We start from the raw sequence: 21,993 nt of genomic DNA, 5'->3' as shown, positions 1-21,993 counted from the left end.
GATGCCTCAGCCGAATGCCACCCCCCCACCCCGCCCCAGGCTGAGAGAAGGGGCTTCTGTCCGAGGACGCTGTCCTCCGGAACTGGGACCACCCCACCGAGCAGCCCCCTGCGTCCCCCAGCCCGGTCCCCCTTCGGCCTCCTTCAGCATCCGAGGCGGGCACGCGTGGCTCCGAGGGGACGCCACCCCAGCTGCGGCCATCGGGGGCTTCCCTTCCGAAGGGGCTGCGGCCCGGCCCCAAGGCCATGTCCACGCTGCCCTGGGAGCCCCGGGACTGCCGGGTTAGGACGGTAGCAGCCTTGGATGACTTTCTCAAAGAGGGCAGAGGAATTTTCCTTCCACGGGCCACAGGGGGCAGGGCTGGGAGAAGAAATAGACTCGCACCTTAGCTCATGCAAATAATGATTTTCTAGCTCAAGAAGAGAATATTGGTGGAGTGGAAATGGGAGGTAAGAATGGGGAGGAAATCTGAGTAAGCCAGCTGGCTTCTAAGCCAAAAGGATTCCTCTTTGTTTATCTTTGAGACAGTCCGACCCTGAGAACAGCTTTAAAAGGGAAATTAGTGCTGAGACGGTAATTAGTGCTGAGAGCGTCTTCAGCCAGCAGGCGCTCCGTAGCTACGGAGCACAGGGGGCTTGGGGCAGTTCCTGTCACCCGTTTGTACAAAATAGGGCCGGGAGATTCAAGAGGATGTATGTGTATGGCTTCCTCATCCCACTTGGCTTTTTGTCAGACCCGGTTCTTGGCTTAGGTTTCCAGAAGCCATCGGCAAACATACACACGCATGCTGGAGCTGCCACATTTATCCCTTTGCCTGCAGCCTACTTTGGGGAAAAAAGTGCCTTACTGACTGTAGCCATTACAGTAGCCAGTGTATTTTGACAGATGCCTATCCTTTAAAAAAAAAAAGTTTTCGTGTTTTTGTTTTTTTGTTTTTTTTTTAAATTGCTGGCCTACTCTGAAATCCCTGGCAGATCACCGGGCCATTGGATTTTTTCCATTATGTTCATTACCATGTACCTCAGATCTCTCTCTCTCTCTGTGTTACAGTTTCTCGTCTTGGACTTTCTTTTACTATTACTATAATTTTTTTTTTTTTGCTTTAAAATGAGTGTGATGCCATATCCAGTCGATTTTATTCTCTCACCATGTACTCTGTAAGAGGTGTGGGTATTTATTTGGTCGGCATGCGAGCAAGTGCTGAAGTAACATGATCAGTATACACGGAAGGTTTTTAGGAAGTATGGGGAAAAAATGTTGTATTGGCCATGATGGTAACATGGTATAGTCAAGCTGCCTTTTCAGAGGTCCTATCTGTTCAGTGTGAAGTGATTTTTAAAAATAATAACCTGCTTTTCTGACTAGCTTAAAGATGGATTTGAAAATGGTTTTGGACGCAATTAGGTTATGCTATTTGGACAATAAACTCACCTTGACCTAAAAAAAAAAAAAGTTCATATGTGAGATTCATCTAACAAATTATCTTCTCAGCTCCTTGAACTCTTTTACATGACTAAACCTAACCTTAACTGTGTTTTAGTAAATTTCTCCCATGGCCATTATCTGGAGCTCAGAAAGAATTCTCTCTCTGATCCTAGATCCAGAATATGACCATGTACAGTGACCAGGAAGGCCAGGGAGAGCCTCTGAAGACACTGACACTTCTTAATTTCCTCTCATTCCTCACACTTGCTGTGTATGCTTCCCCCCCCCCCCCCTTTAGTAAATTTCCAGTCCTTGGATATATCTGCTTCCTTCTAATTCATCAGCTCCTTTCCAGGAATCTCTTCCTTCCCTAACTAGTATGAATCCCGTCACAAACCACCCTTCACCCGTATCCTGAATTTCCTGCTACCTTGATCTACCCTTTAGGAATTCCAACCCCAAACGCCCCACAGAATTAACCAGCCTTCTTCTGGGCCACTGTGCACATCCCAATTTTACTATTATACTTATAACATTGCATTGTTGTTCTTTCCTTTCCAACTTAACACTTCTCTTAGCTTTTTAAGGGCAATGATTATCTCTAAAGTCATTTGTTTTGGTTCTTATAACACTGAATTGTTATAACATTGAATTGTAGTTCTTTCCTTTCCAACTTAACACTTTTCTTAGCTTTTTAAGGGCAATGATTATCTCTAAAGTCATTTTTTTTTTGGTTCCCCGTAACTGTGTATTTTTTGGTCCACATAATCAGCACTCAACATCCACTTCTTGTATTTGAAATTTAAATTAATGCTGCAGGTTCAGGCTGAAATACAACTCTGGGGTCCAGAGAGGACTTAAACAGTGTCTACTACTGGGCTACTTTCTTGCCATTGGGGAAGGTCTAAATTATCCATCCATACTTAGAGATCGGAGAAAACTGGGACTTAGAGCTCTTTGCTGTATTTCTAATTGTCATGAGAATAACAGTTTATTTCAAAATCTTCCATTCATAGTGTCTTATATGCCTTTATGTACTAATTTATTCTCTGTCGAATGGTTGTTGGTTAATTTGTTGGCAGGCATTGTTGTCGTTGTCTAGGATTGCAAGAAAGACAAAGCCTCAGCGTCCCCCAGGCAAAGAGCTGAGTAATCATCTGTCACAGGTCCAGCTGATAGGAATTAGTCGAGCCTTTATCTCCTGCCCTATAAGTGCTCACTTGCTCTTGTGCTCTCCTCTGGCACCCTCCGTCCTTGTCTTTCTTCTTGCTTTTTGTTTTTGTTTTTGTGTTAAAAAGTAAGACAGTGATTTCAGTTATGTTACTTATCTTACTGGTGAGTCATTCCTTCAACAAATATTTATGTACTGTCTTTGTGTGTCAGGCATAATTTCTGTAGCGACCAGCCTCATGAAGAGTGATTCATTCACTAGATGTAAAACCATAACTGTAAATATATATATAGAATACTGTGAAAACTCACCAGATAACACATGCTTGGAGAGCCCCATGATACACAGATCAAAAATTAATAGTAAAGAATTAGATCCATGAACATGATCAACTTGGTTGAAAATGTTATTTTAAAAAATCATGTCTTTAAACAGTTGATATACTGTCAGAATTATGAGGCTTAGAGAGTTCTAGAAGTTACATTATTTCAGTGACATGATTAGATATCTAGATGGCCTACTTTTGAAGTATAAATAACTGGATAAATGTCAACTCTGAAAATACTTTTATAAGTAAATTTATTTATTTATTTATTTATTTTTGGCTGTGTTGGGTCTTCGTTTCTGTGCGAGGGCTTTCTCCAGTTGCGGCGAGCGGGGGCCACTCTTCATCGCGGTGCGCGGGCCTCTCACTATGGCGGCCTCTCTTGTTGCGGAGCACAGGCTCCAGACGCGCAGGCTCAGTAGTTGTGGCGCACAGGTTAGTTGCTCCGCAGCATGTGGGATCTTCCCAGACCAGGGCTCGAACCCGTGTGCCCTGCATCGGCAGGCAGACTCTCAACCACTGCACCACCAGGGAAGCCCTCATCTTCTTTAATTGTGGACCTAAACAGGCTCACCACCAGTCCAGACGGTGCCTTTGTGTAGAATCAAACAGCTAGCTATCCATATGCAAAAGAATGAATTTAGACTCCTACCTCACACTATATGCAAATATTAACTCAAAAATGGGTCAGACACCTAAATTTAAAAACTAAAATTATAAAATTCTTAGAAGAAAACATAGAAGTAGTAAATCTTTGTGACTTTGGATTAGGCAATGAGTTATTAGATATGACACCAAAAGCACAAGCAACCAAAGAGAAAAAGAGATAAATGGGACTTTACCAAAATTAAAACCTTTGTGCTTTTCCAGGGACACTATCAAGAAAGTTAAAAGGCAACTCACAGAATGGGAGAAAAGTTTTGCAAATCATATATATGATCAGGGACTCATATCCAAAATATATAAATAACTTTTACAAATAAACAGTAAGAAGACAAATAAAAGACAATTTTAAATGGGCAAAATATCTGAAAGGACAATTCTCCAAAGAAGATATACAAATAGCCAATAAGCGTTATGAAAAGATGCTCAACATCATTAGTCATTAGGGAAATATGAATCAAAACCACAATAAGATACCACTTCATACCCACCAGGATGGCTAAAATTTTAAAAAGACAGATAATAGCAAATATTGGTAAGAGTGTGGAAAAATTGGAACTCTCATCCATTGCTGCTGGGATCATAAAATGCTGCAGACACTTTAGAAAACAGTTTGGCAGTTCCTCAAAAGTTTAAGCATAGAGTTACCATTTGACCCTGCAATTCCACTCCTAGGTGTATAGGCAAGAGACTTGAACACATATGTTTACAAATGTTCAAAGTAACATTATTCATAAGTCAAAAAGTGGAAACAATCCAAACGTCCATCAACTTATGAGTGGATAAATAAAATGTTGTATATCCTTACAATGGAATACCATTCATCAATGAAAAGGAATGACATACTGATTCATGCTAAAACATGGATGAATCTTGAAAACATTATGCTAAGTGATAGAAGCCAGACACAAAAGGCCATATATTTTATTATTCCACTTACATGAAATGTCCAGAATGGGCAGATCCACAGAGACAGAAAGTTGATTAGTGGTTGCCAGGCTGGGGGAAGAGGAGATAGGAGAAGGGGGGTAATTCCTAATGGCTAAGGGGTTTTTGGTTTTTGGTGTTGGTGGGCAGGGTGATAAAAATATTCTACAATCAGATAGTGGTGATGGTTGCATAACTCTGTGATATAAAATCCACTGAATTGTGCACTTAAAAATGGTGAATTTTCTGGCATGTGAATTATATCTCAATAAAACTGTTAAAAGCTAGGCACCCCTTCCTCTGGGATTTCAGCTGCAACCACACATGAAGGTAGGGCTTGACACACAGAGTATAGGCTATATTTCAACCCTCACTCACCCTTTCTGTTTGGAGCCCTGCTTATGCGACAAGAAATTCTCAGACTAACATTGATCATCTCTCAGAGACTAACTTTTTGCTGAAAGACTCCCATCCAACCATTGCTAAAGTAGGAAAGAAATAAAGAGAGTGAAAAGGACAAAATAACCAACCATAGCATGTCTATTAAAATTTCAGCAAACATTGTAGAAATAAAAATGATAAATGCTTTATTATTTGAAAGAAAATAAGATCTCCTAATCTTTTTTTTCTGATAATGAATGCCACATTATTACTGAAAAATGACTCTAACATAGATTTGCAAATTTGTAGCATAAAAATGTATTTAACTAGTTGCTCAACTATTTAAAAGATTGCCTCTTTCATTCTATAAAATTACTTCCTTTTCATTAAGCTTTTGTTTCTGACCTATAGTAGATTAAAAAGTAACTTGTACTTTTGCTTTCTTTTCTCCCATATTTAATAAGTAGTTATCTATGGCAAATAATTTAAATTTGACTATTATGGTTGTTCTAGGAAAATATGGATATAATATTTTAAATATTTAAAGAAAAGATGGTAAAGTTTTAGCTATAGCAAAGGTAAGATTTAAAAGACATTTTTCTTAGATATTAACCCCTTATTGGTCATATCATTTGCAAATATTTTCTCACGTTGAGTAGGTTGTCTTCTAGTTTTGTCAATGGTTTCCTTTTTTTTTTGTGAACCACTATATTGTACACCTATAACTTATATAAAATTGTACAGCAACTATACTTCAATTTTTAAAAAAGACATTTTCTTTTTATCAACAATGAAAAAATATTTAACAAAGTCTTTTGAGTAAAGTTTAAATCAACAACTAATTGTGAACTAATCCACGAATTAAAATGTAACAATGTTGCCACAAATGAAGAATTTATACCAAAGCTTAGTCCTAGATGAAATGATCTAACTGGCTGAAATTTGTCTTTGTGGTTCTGCTACGTCTATATTTGGTCATTTTGGAGTGAACTTCTCAGTCGTTGGAATGTGGATGTCCTTGGATCATGTTAAAATATGTGACCTTAAGCTGGGTATGAGTCTAAAGCACAGGAGAGCAGTGTCAGATGGTATCTGTTACGAAACTCATAGCCAGTACCTAGGAAAAGCTACCACTGGCTTTAAAGCCAAATGATCTGATGCTTGGGAAACAAACTCGATTCTAGCAAAAATTTAGCTCACAACTTAAAAGGACAATGCAGAAAATATTATCTAGACATGTGTGGGAATAAGACAAGGTTAGTCTAAGCTTTGATTGAGAACGGATTATTGTGAAAAGGGTGGAAATATATGTAGGTTTTTGTTTCCTTAAATCTTTGTAGTGGGCTTTAAGCTTTAATAAAGAATTCTTTTTGTTTCTTGAAGGAAGTTTTAGAAAATAGATGGTTGTATTTTCTGCCTCCATACATAGGAAGACCAATTGTCCCACATCCGGGGCATTTACCATCACTTAGCAACATAGTACCCTAAGTTCAGACTTTTCAAGGAATTAATACTCTTCCTGAAAGTTGAATCTGCAAATCTAAACATCTCAAAATTTTTTTTTTAATTTTTATTTATTTGTTTATTTATTTATGGCTTGTGTTGGGTCTTCGTTTCTGTGTGAGGGCTTTCTCCAGTTGCGGCAAGCGGGGGCCACTCTTCATCGCGGTGCGCGGGTCTCTCACTATCGTGGCCTCTCTTGCTGCGGAGCACAGGCTCCAGACGCGCAGGCTCAGCAATTGTGGCTCACGGGCCTAGCTGCTCCGCGGCATGTGGGATCTTCCGAGACCAGGGCTCGAACCCGTGTCCCCTGCATTGGCAGGCAGATTCTCAACCACTGTGCCACCAGGGAAGCCCTCAAAAATTTTTTTTAATAAAAAAATAGACTAAGTTTAGTGGATGTTAACTAGATGGATATTAATTAGACTTATTGTGGTGATCACTTCACTATATAGACAAATTTTGAATCATTATATCATACACCTGAAATTAATACATTTGAGCCTTGAACGATACAGGGATGAGGGGCGTCCACCCTCCCTACACTTGAAAATCCAGGCATAACTTTACAGTCGGCCCTCCATATCCACAGTTCTGCATCTGTGGATTCAATGAGTTGCAGATCATGCAGTACTATAGTACTTACTATTGAAAAAAATCTGCATACAAGTGGACCCACACAGTTCAAACCTGTGTTGTTCAAGGATTATATGTCAATTATATCTCAGTTAAAGAAGAAGACACAGACTAAGCTTAGAAGGACATAAAAGATATATCATCAGATATACTTGGTTTAATTTGCAGGTAACTCGTTTCCATGGGCAAGAAAATCTGCCTACCAGTCTTCTGAGGCACATGGATTTCTATGTTATGCCGGTGGTTAACGTGGATGGTTATGACTACACATGGAAAAAGGTAGGTGAAGGTAAAGAAAACGAAACAGGGGATACAGGATACATAAGCTGAATTATTTATAGAATCCTGGACCCTGGCATAATGGTTTTATTATGAAAAAAATTTTTAATTCATTATGGAAAAGTTCAAACATATATGAGTGGGAATAATTGTATGGTAAACTCCTATGTACCCATCACACAGCCAATCAACTCATAGCCAATCCTTTTTCATCTCTATCCCCAACTCCCTTCTATCTTACCCATATTATTTTGAAGCAAATCTCAGATACCATATCATTTCATCAATAAATATTTCAGTATGCCTCTCTAAAAGAGGTCTTAAAAAAATAACGGTACAATTATACCTAAAAATGAACAATAATTATTTACTAGCATAAGATTTCCAAGCAGTGTTTAAATTTCCAATTGTATCATAACTTTTCAAAAAGTTTATTTCTTTGGTTCAGGATCCAAATAAGGCTAATATATTGTGATTGGTTTATAGCTTTTATTTTTACTTTAATCTGTAGATTCTCTCTCCATCTCTCTTTTTCTCTATTTCCTTGCAATTTTTTCATTGAAGAAAAGAGCTTCCTGTTATCTGGATTTGCTAATTGCTTTGCCATGTTCCTTTGTCCTCTGTATTTTCTAAAACTTGATATTTGGATTCTGGAAGCTTTATAAGATTCAGGTTTGACGTTTTTGGCAAGACTACTTCATTGTAATAGTGTGTTCTCCCAACAGGAGGTGCACAATGTCTGGCTGTATCTCTTTTTGTGATGTTAGCTACCTTGATGCACAGTGCCTACATCCATTCATTCTTGCTAGGAGTCGTTTGAATGGTATTTTGATTGTAAAAGCATGAATTGCAAGAATTAGAACAGCATTCTAACCGAACATGCATGGTAGCAGAATTGCATTCCAACCAATATGCGAATTTAATCCTAGTACCCTTTAACTCAATCATGAACATAAGTATGAATATCATGGTCCGTCTCATCTATACTGGAAACCATTACTATTTCTAATCCATCAACATCATGATTCATGTAAAATCACTCAAGCAATATGAAGTACAGTCCTTTCTAATTTAATGAGGGGCACATAAAAACATAGTTGAACATATATGAAAAACCTCCTTGAATAGCACATACAAACACTAAGGGGAATGAGAATAATTGCAGTGATTAGATACATAAGGAATTATACAGGAATTATTCTATGTAGAGGGTAATTTAAGCAGAAGAGATAGGAACAGTGAAGGAGATTGATGAAAAAGTCATCTCAGGGAAGACGAATACAGTGAGCAAAAGTTTGTCCGTAGGAGTGAGCAAACCCTGAACTAAGTAAATAAGAAATACCTAGCATAGTACCTAACACAAAATTGGTGTTCAATAAATGGTCACATTTGTAGGTTGCTATTACAATAAATTTATGCCTTCACTGGAATCACAGTGGAATTCAGCCACCTTTTAGATATTCTTACTCCCCAACTGTCCTTTGTATCTTAACTCTGCCAATTAGTCCCTGAAGTATGAGAACTTGATTTCCTCAGAACAACTGTTGCTACCAGAATTACAGGGCTGGGGTTGGAAGCAAACTGGGAGGCTTGGCAGAAGTGTTGGTGGAATAGGGAAAAGTGTGCCGTGTCACCCCAACCCAGAACTTAAACAAAGTCTGTGCAACTGTTTACATGATCAAATTCCCAGATTACCCCAAGAACCCAATGGGGTATTTGCTTTACGTTTAAAAACCAGAGTTGAATCGGTACAATCAAAGGAGCCATCAGGCTAGAGGTGTCTTCACAGCTCTGCCTCCTATAGGTTTTAAGTGAGTGTTGAATTCAATCTAAAGAGAGCATTGAAACTCATGACTCAACAATTTTGTATTATAATCATCAAACTTGCTAAAAGACTTGATCTTAATTATTCCCACCACAAAAAAGAGATGATAATTTATGTGACATGATAGAGGTGCTATCCCAAAAATGGCAATCATATTACAATATGTAAATGTATCAAATCAACATGCTGAACACCTTAAATTTATACAATGTTATATGTCAAATACATTTCAATTAAAAAATAAACCTCATGACTCATGGTTTTAATTTGAGTTGAAACACCAAGTTATTTTACTTTTCGCAGAAGGAACTTAAAATGACAATGCATAAAATTAAAGGAAACAAGGCCAAATAAGAAGGCCAGTAAGCAGCCTAGCAAAACCAAATGAATTTTTTTTTTTGTATAGGTCAAAGCTCATGAAATATCACCATTTCAGTTGATTCAAGTTTGAGTGAACCCAGCTGAGACCTGGATAGAACAGGGGCTATGCAAGAAGTACTGTGAAGACAGTGACAGGACAAAGAGATGGGGTTGAAGGAAAGAAACACAGTACTGTCCACTTAGGCTTTAAAAGTCATGTCTTTCCTGAACTGCAAACATGGCTGCCCTGGTTACCTGTGTTTTGTTTATTTAGAATCGAATGTGGAGAAAGAACCGTTCTTTTCATGAAAACAATTCTTGCGTTGGAACAGACCTGAACAGGAACTTTGACTCCAAACACTGGTGTGGTAGGTTGTTTGCTTTATTTCTAGCAAATGTCTCTTCATTTAAAAGGTGGTATTCCTAAAAGCCCATTAATTCAAACTGATTAGAGGGGAGGCCTATCTGAATCAGAAGATAATTTAAATAAGAAACTTTTTGGTTAAACGTAGTGCTATGAAGTTTGACTCAAATCAGCAAAACACCCTTACCCTGTTCCTCCCTGCCACATCCATACCTTTAAAAGAAGGAAGTTGGACTAGTTCTTTAAGGTCCCTTCTAGCTTCAAAATTCTAAAATTCTATTTCTCTAAAATCATAAGGAAGTGACCACTAAATTTCCTACTTTCATAAACAAATAACATTCATTATGAAGATATCAAAGGCTAGGGTTGGGTGGGTACCTCTTATTTTCAATTGCTTTGGAAAATATTGACTTCTATAGTGCTGCAAAACATTTTGTGGGGTTTTTTTCCCCTTTGGCTTGTGGGATCTTAGTTCCCCAACCAGGGATTGAACCCATGCCCCCTGCAGTGGAAGCGTGGAGCCCTAACCACTGGCCCATCCGGGAATTCCCAGAACATTTTGTTTTGTATTCACTATTCACTTTCTTAAGTTCTTTCTTTCATGAATATCGTAAAGAGAAACTTGTGTCCAGCACTGTGGGAGCTCCTTGCTCCTTGATTCCAATGAGTTAAGACCCTCGGTGAACACTGATTTAGGCATTCGGGGATATTGTCTGCTCTCAGGGAGGTAGGTGTTAGTTCACCACCCCCTCACTATGTTTCATAGTTACTGCATTTGAGAAACAACTACAAAGCAACACTAAACTTAATGACGAGCTGGAATCACCCATATTTTTGGAGGTGGGAGCATGTGACGACAAGGGAGCACAGCTATTGAAACCACAGATACATCTTCTTCCTCCCATTCCTTTACTCTACATAGTCCTAGGTACATGATCTTCTGTATTTCCTTTTAAAAAAAGAAGTGAAAATTCATGATTTTGAACATTTCATCATTATCCCAGAGTAGCTATGAAAACTTTTCGGTAGAGTACTTACTTTTTTTCTTCATTTCCTCCTTCCTCTAAGTCAGAAACCCCATGAGGGCAGGGACCACTAACCATTACCTAGTGCAGTACCTGACACACCGAGGGGTCTCTGAAAGCTATTCAAATGAACACGTGCATGAAATTAGTTGTTTTAAGAGAGCTACAGATACAGTAAGTAAACCGAGGAGCGAACAGTTTATCCTGCCTCAGGCTCAAGGGAATCACTTAGTGGTTTCTTCTGTTGCTAAGATTGTTCAATGAAAGTGCCCACTGAGGTGTAAAGACTGCCACAGCAGTGATAATTGGGCAGGAAGCCAGAGAAACAGCAGCTGATATAAAAGACCTCTGAATACATAGAGCTGACAGTTGCTAAGTGCTGAGCAGTTTATATATTCCATCCCCTGAGTTTCATTATCTATGCATCATGGATGAAGAAACCCAGACTTTAAAAGGTTAAGTCCCTTGCTCAAGAGCACAGAGCTAGGAAGTGGCAGAGCTGGGCTATAAAGCCAGGCTGACTAACTCCAAATTTGTTGAAATTCTTCTACGTCTGACAATCACTCTTCAGTTATAAGTTCCCTTTTGGAACTTCTTTCATCCGCAAGCTCTTTTGCTGCTCTATTTTACTTAATGTTTTTCGTGGTAAAACTAGCATTACCTAATTTGAATAGCCAAGTACTCAAGATGTATTCTGTTATTGCCATTAAGTAATATCTCAGGTCCCGATTAGGCCTGGTTTTGTATTATTACATATCACAAGAGTTAAAAGCAGAAACAGAAGCAGCAAGCATATGGATAAGAGAGAGCTTCACATAAAACAAACAATAACAGTGAGGAACTCTTTTCTGCCAAGTGCCCCAGCATCTCTTCAGTAATATGTGAGTAAGACAGTGCAAAAAAAGAATTAAATCTAATCTTTTCCTTGTCCCTACACCTAGAATGTGCCTTTAAGATACTTTGTAAAGGATCTAAAAGAGCACCTCACTTATTAATAGGAAGCGATATATCAAGCCTACTTATTCATTTTATGTTCATTTTACCTTTCCTCTGTATTAAAATTGTGTGTGTGTGTGTGTGTGTGTGTGTGTGTGTGTGTGTGCTGGAGATGGGAATAGGTGTAGGGGTATCTTAGTCTGCTAGGGCTGCCATAAAACAATATCACAGACTGTAAGGCTCAAACAAGAGACATTTATTTCCTGCAGTTCTGGAGGCTGTAAGTCCAAGATCAAGTTTATCAGCAGGGTGGGTTTCTCCTGAGGCCTCTCTCCTTGGCTTGCAGATGACCGCATTCTTGCTGTGTCCTCACATGGCCTTTTCTCTGTGTGCAAGCATCCCTGTTGTCTCTCTCTTCTTATAAGGACAAGAGCCATAGTGGATCATGGCCTTACCTTTATGACTTCATTAAACCTTTATTAACCTCCTTAAAGGCCCTATCTCCAAATATAGCACATTGTGGGTTAGGGCTTTAACATATGAATTGGGGGGGGGGTAGAATTCAGTCCATAACAGGGGGTATTTATGAGGACCTCTGATATCAAACTTCCTAAAACAGCTCCACTCATTTTCTGAAATAGTAAGTTAAACTACACAGTTTTTGCAACTGGCATGGGGTGGAAAATCTTTTATTTCTTTTCCTAGAGACCATACGGTCTTTCAATTTTTTAAAAAATTGTCATAAAACATATATAACATAAAATTGCCACTTTAACCATTTTTAAGTACAGTTCAATGGCATTAAGTACATTCACGATCTTGTGCAACCATCACTACCTACCATCCATTCCCAAAACTTTTCATCATCTCAAACAGAAACTCTGTAACCATTGAGCAGTATCGCCTTATTCACCACCCACAGGAGCCCCTGGTAGTTTCTAATCTACTTTTTGTCTCTATGAGTGTGCCTACTCTAGATATTTTTTTGATCTCATTGCCTATAGATCAAAGAATGGTTGAGTGTGAAGGGACCTGGAAGACCGAGCACCTCTTGGTACGGATGAAGAACTTAGGCTGAAAGAGATGAAGTAGCTTGCCCAGATTAACATGCCTATTTAATGGCAAAACAGAATCTCAATCACAAGTCTCCTGACTCCGCATGGCTCTTTCAACCAAAAGTTTGAAATCTCTAGAATCACAGTCACAAAATGAGAATCTGAGGCTACACTGTCCAGTACAGTAGCCACTAGCCACATGTGGCCATTGAGCACTTGAAATGTGTCTTGTCTGAACTGAGGTGTGCAATGAGTATAAAATACACACCAGACTTCAAAGACTTAGTATGAAAAAGCAACACAAAATATCTCATGAATAATTTTTTTATTGATTACATTTGAAATGATAAACTCTGTACATATGAGGTTAAATAAATTAAAAGTATTCAAACGTAACTAAACTATCAAAAATGTTTTGTCCAATAACATTATTGATTCAAAATTAACACAAATACTTGGAAAGACCTTGGGTGTTCAGCACAGCATTTTCTTGGGGGCGGGGGGAATGTTTGACAAACATTAAGGCTGTTTCTGTTGCAATAAAAGGAAGAAAATAGAGGAAGCTTAAGTAAGAAAGGCAGGCTCTATGTATAAAATAGATAACTTATAAGAATCTGCTGTATAAAAAAAAAATTTTTTTTTAAACAAGGCAAAAATAAATAAATAAATGAAAAAATAAAAGTACTGAAGGGGAAAAAAAAAAAAGAGGAAGGCAGGCTCTGTAAGGATCGTAAGGATCATGGAGTAGCCCATGGAACCCAAGGACTGGGATGCAGGCAGACCTCGGAAACAGACTAGAACTGGGCCTGGAGCGCTATAGGGAGGTCAGTGGCTCCTTTCTCTCCCCATCTCATCTCTGCAATGCACACTGGCCTTCTCTGTGTCCCAATCCATGTGACGGTGATGATGATGATAATGCTGATAAACAAGTTACTAAACACTCAGTATATGCCAGCGCTGGGAAAAGCATTTTATAATTTACCCATTTAGTAGATAAGGAAATTGAGGTATAGATAGGTTTAAAAAAATCAAGATTGACTTGCCTCCTAGGGCATGCCCAATAATTCTACTCTTCCTCAACCACTCTAGAAGATTGATTGAAATGCAAGTGAGTGATAGACAGCTTAAATGCCAAAATAGAAGACTAGAACTTTTTAAAATTGCTGTTGAGTCTTAACAGTTAGCAGTGCCTTACTGGCATTTTAAAAAATAAAACAGAAGTATATTTGAAACGAAAATTTCCAACATGTTAAGAGTTGACGGTGTCAGATGCCCATCTTGTGCCACAAGTGTTTTTTTTTTAATGTAAAATACCCATTGAGTGAAAAGAATTTGTCTTGCTTGGTTGCTTTGGGAAGCCGGAGATCATATGGGTATTCAGATTTCCTGCTGGGCCACAAAAGTTCTGTTGATATTACACAGAATGGGGATTCCAAACAGTCCTTATAATGGAAGTCTAAAAGTAGTGTCCAGTTTAAGGCCTCATCTTTCATTACCGTTACTCATTCCTATAAAGGACTAATTTGGATTACATCAACTTTTGACTCATAGGTTAAAAAAAATTACCCAAGTCATATAGCTATTAAATGGCAAAGACAAGATTGAAATCAAGTGATGGGGTGATTAACAATATGATACATAGCCTCTTACTGTAAAGAATGGTTACCACCAATGGTGCCCAATTTGAGTCTCCTAAAATAAGAGCATTTACTTCACAGGTTTGCTGTAAAGATTAAATGAGATATCGCCTGTAAGTCTTAGCAGAGTTCCTGACAGATAGCTTGTGTTCTTTGGATGTCAGCTGTTGATGTTATTATTGTTATCTTCTTTGTTTTCAAGAGAGCAGCTTGACTGAAACTAGAATCTGCATCTTGATTTCAAGTTATCAGTGGAGGGATTCCGAATGGCAAAAGACAAGTGAGGGACCCAAATTGGGGCTAATAAACGGTTTCCAGGAGGGAAGAATCTTTCTGGGTCAGAGGTGGCTCCCTGGGGCTCTACCGCTGTGAATTAGGTACAGAGGAGAGAAGTGATGGGAGTCAGGCTACCATCTGAAGTGATGTTTTGTATAATTTCTCAAAGGAATGAACACATATTAGTCTAGCACCAAATATCACCATTCCGTTTTACTTACTAAACCACTTTAGCAAGTTAGAAGTAGCACTGAATGCAGACTTACATATTCTGAGTTCTCAAATGAGACTTTTATGGGCTGTATTAATTAGTGATTTTTTTTTTATAAATTTATTTATTTATTTATTTATTTATTTATTTATTTTTGGCTGTGTTGGGTCTTCGTTTCTGTGCGAGGGCTTTCTCCAGTTGCAGCGAGTGGGGGCCACTCCTCATCACGGTGTAATTAGTGATTTTTAAGCTACACATGTCAGGAAAACCAAACTTACAATGATGAAAGAAAATGGGGTTTGTTTTTCTCTTGTAACCACAAGTTTGGAGGCAGAGCTGACATTTCTGAGACTCTCTTAGCCACTTTCTCGAGGCTGCGAGATGGCTGCCCTCAGGCAGCAACTGTTGGATGGCTTGCTATGAGGGCATGTAAATATTTGAATTCAAAATAAACATAAACAACATTTAGGGGACATTAGAAATATGTTCTTTACAGAGCTCGAGTGAATCCATTTATCGAAAAATGTTACACCCTATATATTAGGAGAATACATGGTCAGGGAGATCACAAATTACAATAGGTTGCGTATCTACTTATGAATCCACTCCATCAATTTCACTACAGGGGAAGGTGCCTCGAGTTTCTCGTGCTCGGAAACCTACTGTGGACTTTACCCTGAGTCGGAACCAGAAGTGAAGGCAGTGGCTGATTTCTTGAGAAGAAACATCAACCACATTAAAGCTTACGTCAGCATGCATTCATACTCCCAGAAGATAGTGTTTCCGTATTCCTATAGCAGAAGCAAAAGCAAAGACCACGAGGAACTAGTAAGTGCTGCTTAATTAATTTTCTCATTAGCATTTCAGAAGTAAAATAATACGTAGTTCAAGAATCAAAAACTGTGGGGAAAAATGTTCTGTAGAGGACAAAGGGGGATAGATGCTTTATATCTTGATCTAACATTTCTGAGAGTCACCCTAGGTCAGGGTTCATTGAGAGATTGTAAAGAACTGAGCCTTATTTTGAGGACATGAACTTCCGCCTAGCAGAGGGGCTCTCTAGGAAAATGTCAGACAAGCTCTTGGGATGTCAGGAGGGAACCAGTCTACCTTGACCTGATCTACATATGAAGCCATATGAACAAGGACAAGGACAAAACTTTCTGGAATTATTGGTCTGTTTGTAGGTGCTAGCTTTCTACAACAGCCCACCACAGGTCAAGTCTTAGCACAATACTTATCGATTTGATACTAGCATTGGGAATTGTTTATACACTGACCTTCCTAACTTGCAGGGGTTTGGTCCTATTAAAAGCAAGTCCAATTTCAGCATTGAGGCAAGACCTCCCTCCTTTTGTGGAATGCAGTGGATGATATAGTGAGTTCAAAGAGGACTCGTACAGTCTGTTATCCCCTCATCACTTTTTGGTCCCAGATATTCTATGCTTGGGTTAATGGCAAAGGATGCAAGGGTTCTTGATGGATTGTGGCTAGGTCTGGACAAATCCTCATCCCAGATGCTCTCTAGACAATGGAAATGCTATGGCAACAGTCCATTTCTTGCCCAAGGTCTGATCTTTATGTAGTGGTTTGTTTCTTATTGACTTGTTTTGCTCTGGTTCTCTTAACAGAATAAACTATAGCCACATTAGGGGCTAGCAATTCCTGATGACAAATATAAAGTTATTTGCAGTTGCTAAGAATAACTCCTTTAGAACAGAAACATCCTTGATACTTATGATTCCTTTTTCCTCTCAAGGGAAAACTTTTAAGGAAAGCTCCTTTATTGGTGTTATCTTTGAAGAAGTGAGAGGATATTCATCATGATCTGGAAATAGATTTAGTGTGATTTTGAATTATTTTTGGATCACTATCATCACAAGTGTTTGTTGAGAGTTATTATGTGTAAAATACTGTGTTGATGGACATTGAAAGAAGCATCAGGTAGGACCCTGCCCTTTAGGAGAATATGATATGGTTAGGGAGCTCAGCCATTAGCAATTGTTACAGATAGCTGTACTCTTAAGGTATAGTAACTACTAAGTAAGTGGCACAGATGGTACAACTCACTTCTGACTGGGATAGCTAGGGGTGGCCTCATTAATTCATTCAGAAGGAAACAGATAAGTGAGGGGATAAAGACCCTGTCCCGAGGGCTTATAATCTATTAAGATGTGGCATACTGTAAAGAAAAAGGAATGATAAAGTGCCAGTGAAGTGAAGGAACAGGCACAATTTCAGCCAGATACTGAAAGATAGGATTTCTGTAAGTGGACCCGGAGGGGAAGACCTTTCTAAGCTGAGGCCAAGGTTCTCCCCATAGGAAGTACGTTCAGGGGAACGTAGGGGCAAAAAAAGGAAGTTGATCCCTCAGAAAGTAGATGAGGTCAGCCTGTGAAGAAGAGGTCACCTAGTCTGAGTGTCAGAATAAATTTACATTTTATTCTGTAGATCAGGGGGTTCCATTAAAACTTTTGTTTTGAGCAGAGGAATGGCACAATATCATATCCACTGATATTCCTCAGGTCCTTCAAGGGAGGGACAGTGAATACCATGATGCTAGTGCCAATTTCAGAAAAGATGTGCATAAGCTAGAAACAAAAATAGTGGAACAGGGGACTTAGTTACTACCCTGCAGCACACCAGGGATATAAACTTTTTTATTTGATGAGTCTTTCGGAGGTATTAGACATTTTACACGAAAAGGAAATAGAGTTTGTGAGAAGGATGAGGAGGGAATCATACATTGCTGACATATGTGTATTGTTTAGAGAAGCTGGGTTTAAAGTTTGGTGAAAGTTTTGTCTAGTTGTTTGCCTTTGAAATATAGTTATACTTTGTTTTACAGTATAACTTGGTTACATATACTTTGTTTTACAAAATAAATGAATTCCTAAAAAAGGCATATGAGAATTATTTTTTCTTCAACTTAAATAAAATGTCAATATATTGGAAGAGTCTGTGTCTAAAGCCACCCAACTGTGATTTCCGTAAAGAGAAAAACATTTTTAAAAGTTAATTTATTCTTCTCAATTTATCTCTTGGATACATGCAGATTTTTCATATATACAATTCTCTCCACACCCCGGCTCTGTTGAGATATAATTGACTTATAACATTGTGTAAGTACAAGGTGTACAATGTGACGATTTGATACACATATATATTGTGAAATGATTACCACAATAAAGTTAATTAACACGTTCGTCACCTCACATAATTAGTTTCTTCTTTCGTGGTGAGAACACTGAAGATCTACTCTCTTAGCAACTTTCAAGTATATAATACAGTATTGTTAACTATAGTCGCCAGGCTGTATTTTCGATCCTCAGAACTTATTCATCTTATAACTGGAAGTTTGTATCCTTTGACCAGCATCTCCACATTCTCCTCCCTCCGCCACCCCCAGCCCCTGGCAACAACCATTCTGCTCTCTATTTCTTCATATATACAGTTTGATTGACTAAATATATGATTGGGTTTTTGTTTATTTTTAAGAAACTTCTACCTGTCTTGTTTTAAAGCTGTACATTAACTGAAATTCCATATCCTATTGATTTCAGTCTCTAGTGGCCAGTGAAGCAGTCCATGCTATTGAGAATACTAATAAAAATACGAGATATACACATGGCAGTGGTTCAGAAAGTTTATGTAAGTATTTCTTCTTAAGATCTTAGGGGACTGTGAGGTACTAAAGAAATTTGTGTTTGGTTTTTCTGGGTGGATTTAATTTTTCCAAGTGGAATCTTTAAACATGGTCCCATGTAAAACAATCGGATTATAACAGTTAGAATTGGAAGCATAATAGCTATGACAGTACTGAACAAGGCTATATTAATACATAAATATACTAAAAAGAAACCAAAATGATACTTAAGAAATTATGCTCAGTGCTATAGAGTAGGGATTATAGAATTGGTATCACACTAGTTGAGTGAAGCAGAAAAAGTCATAAAGGGTCAAAAGAATGTTTAAGATGCCCAGGGCCACCATGTAAGGTTGTGCAGGTTGAACACTGTACAAATCTAGGAATACCATTTACATTAGATGCTTTTTAGTGACAACCTGTGTCCAAGAGTATAGCTCATGGCACACTACAGTTGAATGTCCTTTGTTTGTATCACACTGATGGGAACATGTGTGTGGCAAGCTCTTAACAAATATTTTAAATTAATTTCTGCTGGGAGATATTTATTGAGGGACTCCTTTGTATCCACAGTGGGATAACAGACAATTTTGCTCTTTTTGAAACTGGAGGGGGAGATGGGGGAAGAGAAACAGAAAATAAGCATGTAACAAGGTGTCAGCAAACTATAACCCATAGGCCAAATCCAGCCCACTGCTTGTTTTTGGATAGCCTGTAAGCTAAGAATGATTTTTCCATTTCTTAAATGGTTGAAGAAAACCAAAAGAAGAATAAAATTTTGTGACATGCGAAAATTACATAAAATTCAAATTTCAGTGTCCACAAATAAAGCTTTATTCAAACACAGCCACACTCATTCATTTGCATATTGTCTATATAGCTTTCAGGACAGTGGAGTTGAGTAGTTCTGACATAGACTATGTGGCCCTCAAAGCCTAAGATATTAATTATCTGGTCCTTTACAGAAAAAGTTCGCCAATCTCCGATGTAAACAATTAAATAGTAAAATATAGTGTAATCCCATTGATAAGTGAACAACATAAGTGTATAGGTTTGAAAATGACTGCCTGAGAGAGAGGCAACTTAGCTCAGGTGGCCTGGGAAGGTCTTTCTTGGTAGGTGACATGCCTGGGAGAACTACCCAGTAAGTGGCTGCCAAACAAAGGTGTGGGAAAAAACCAGGGAGAGGAAATGGCATGTGAAAAGGCTTTGAGATAATATGTTCCAAGTCCCAGAGTTTCCTTTAACAGGTATGATTTACAGGGGGATTAAAAACACATTCATATTAATAATCACATCCATATTATTTTCAATAAATTACTTGAGCACCAAAGGCTCTATTAGTAGAAAGTCCAGAATCTTCCTCTTCTTCCTCAATCATCCCAAATTATCTCAGGACAAACTGAGGCCAGATTGGTCCACGTGGTATCTCTGTCTCTTGCTGTCACTGGTCTATCTCTGCCTTTGCCGACCCAGGTCCTTGCTCTGGGTCACAACTTCCTTTCATAATTCAGAGCTTTCTTGATTCCCATCCTCTGTCTCCTATTGTTCCCCAAAGCATGACCATAGTGCCTCAGGGCTGGAGGCGCTTCTAGAACAACTTCCTGTTTTGACGAAATCATTCCATCTCCAGGCATGCATTCATTCAATACAAATCTGTGTGTGTGTGTGTATGTGTGTGCGCGTGTGTAAGTATAAAAAAAATCTGGAAGAATAAATGCCAAATATTAATAATAGCTATCAGAAATATTTGCTGAATGAATAACAACTAATCCACTGTTGATGGATATTTTTCAATACTTCAGTATAAACAGTGCTTCAGTAAACACCTTTGTCATTAATTCAAGTATAGGTATTGGAAGGAGGAAAAATGATCACTTTGCATATTATATGATTGTCTACCTGGAAAACACAAAAATATTAGTAACAAAGAGTTGAGTAATGTGGCTGACTATGAACTAAATACATACGAATCTATAACTTACTTATATACCAAAAACAATCAGGAAGAAAGTAAAATGGAAAAAAGATACTACTGCCCCCCCAATATACATGTATACACATGCAGACGTGTACATATAGATACATACATACATAGATTCATTGTTAAATGTATATATGTGTGCACACAAATCCATATGATCTCTATGAAAAACCTAGAAAACTTTACTGGTGTACATAAATGAAGACAAATAAAAGGAGAAGCCCACTATGTTTTTTTTTTTTTTTAAACATTTTCCTTTTTTTTTTATTATTTATTTATTTATTTATTTATTTATTTATTTTTGGCTGTGTTGGGTCTTCGTTTCTGTGCGAGGGCTTTCTCTAGTTGCGGCAAGCGGGGGCCACTCTTCATCGCGGTGCGCGGGCCTCTCACTATCGCGGCCTCTCTTGTTGCGGAGCACAGGCTCCAGACGCGCAGGCTCAGTAGTTGTGGCTCACGGGCCTAGTTGCTCCATGGCATGTGGGATCTTCCCAGACCAGGGCTCGAACCCGTGTCCCCTGCATTGGCAGGCAGATTCTCAACCACTGCGCCACCAGGGAAGCCCCGCCCACTATGTTTTTGAGTGGAAAAGCAATACAAAAAAAAGTGCCAGTCATTCTAAATTAGTTTGTATATTTAATGCAGTCCCAATGAACACTTAAATGACTTTGAACTTCATTTGAAAGAATACATTTGGTAGAAGAGCTTGTAAAATTCTGAAAAATAAGATTAATAAGAGAGAATTTGCTCCAACCAAGTATTAAAATACATTATAAACCTGTCGTAGTTGCAGTTCTTTTTTTTTAAATTATACTAATTATAAAGACACAAAGAAGCAATTATGGATAAACAAGAAGGTTCATTGTAAAGGAACTGAGCCTGAAAGTGACATCAATAGAAGGGAATAGTGAGTACAGAAAGACACTCAAATATATAAGATCTAGTATCTCATAAAGAAGGCATTCCAAACAGTTAAGAATGTTAGATTGTTCAATTAATAGGGTTGGAAAAACTGGTGAGTTAATTAGAAAAAAATTGTAATTAGATTACTAACATGTCTTTCTCCAAAATAAATTCCAGATACATAAAATATTTTAATATAAAAACACTGCCATAAGCCAAGTTGAAGGCTAAATTACCAAATAAGAAAAAACAATTCTCCACATATTACACAGGGCTAATAACACTACTGCTGCTTTTATAAGTAATCTATAAAATGAATCAAGACGAAAAATGAGCAAAGACAATTGATAAAAATATAAAGATGGTCAATAAATATACCAAAAAAATGTTCAACTCACTGATAATCAAACATAAAGACAATATGATATTATTTTTCACCCACAAAATTGCCAGAAATGTATAAT

The 21,993-nt window shown here is 38.1% G+C and overlaps 1 protein-coding gene across 1 annotated transcript in view; it reads left to right on the top strand.

Moving 5' to 3' along the window:
- Positions 1-21,993, top strand: part of CPB2 (carboxypeptidase B2) — a 46,920-nt gene that overhangs the window by 23,614 nt on the left and 1,313 nt on the right. The window contains exons 7-10 of the mRNA XM_007186834.3: positions 7,197-7,307; positions 9,767-9,860; positions 15,622-15,824; positions 18,560-18,647. Of these exons, the coding sequence (XP_007186896.1) occupies positions 7,197-7,307; positions 9,767-9,860; positions 15,622-15,824; positions 18,560-18,647 (496 nt within the window). The remainder of the gene's footprint in view (positions 1-7,196; positions 7,308-9,766; positions 9,861-15,621; positions 15,825-18,559; positions 18,648-21,993) is intronic.

The sequence above is a fragment of the Balaenoptera acutorostrata genome, chromosome 18, assembly GCF_949987535.1.
Source record: "Balaenoptera acutorostrata chromosome 18, mBalAcu1.1, whole genome shotgun sequence".
NCBI classification, from domain to species: Eukaryota; Metazoa; Chordata; class Mammalia; order Artiodactyla; family Balaenopteridae; genus Balaenoptera; species Balaenoptera acutorostrata.
The sequence above is the reverse complement of the archived record's forward strand: the minus strand, read 5'-3'. Positions and strand labels throughout refer to the sequence as shown.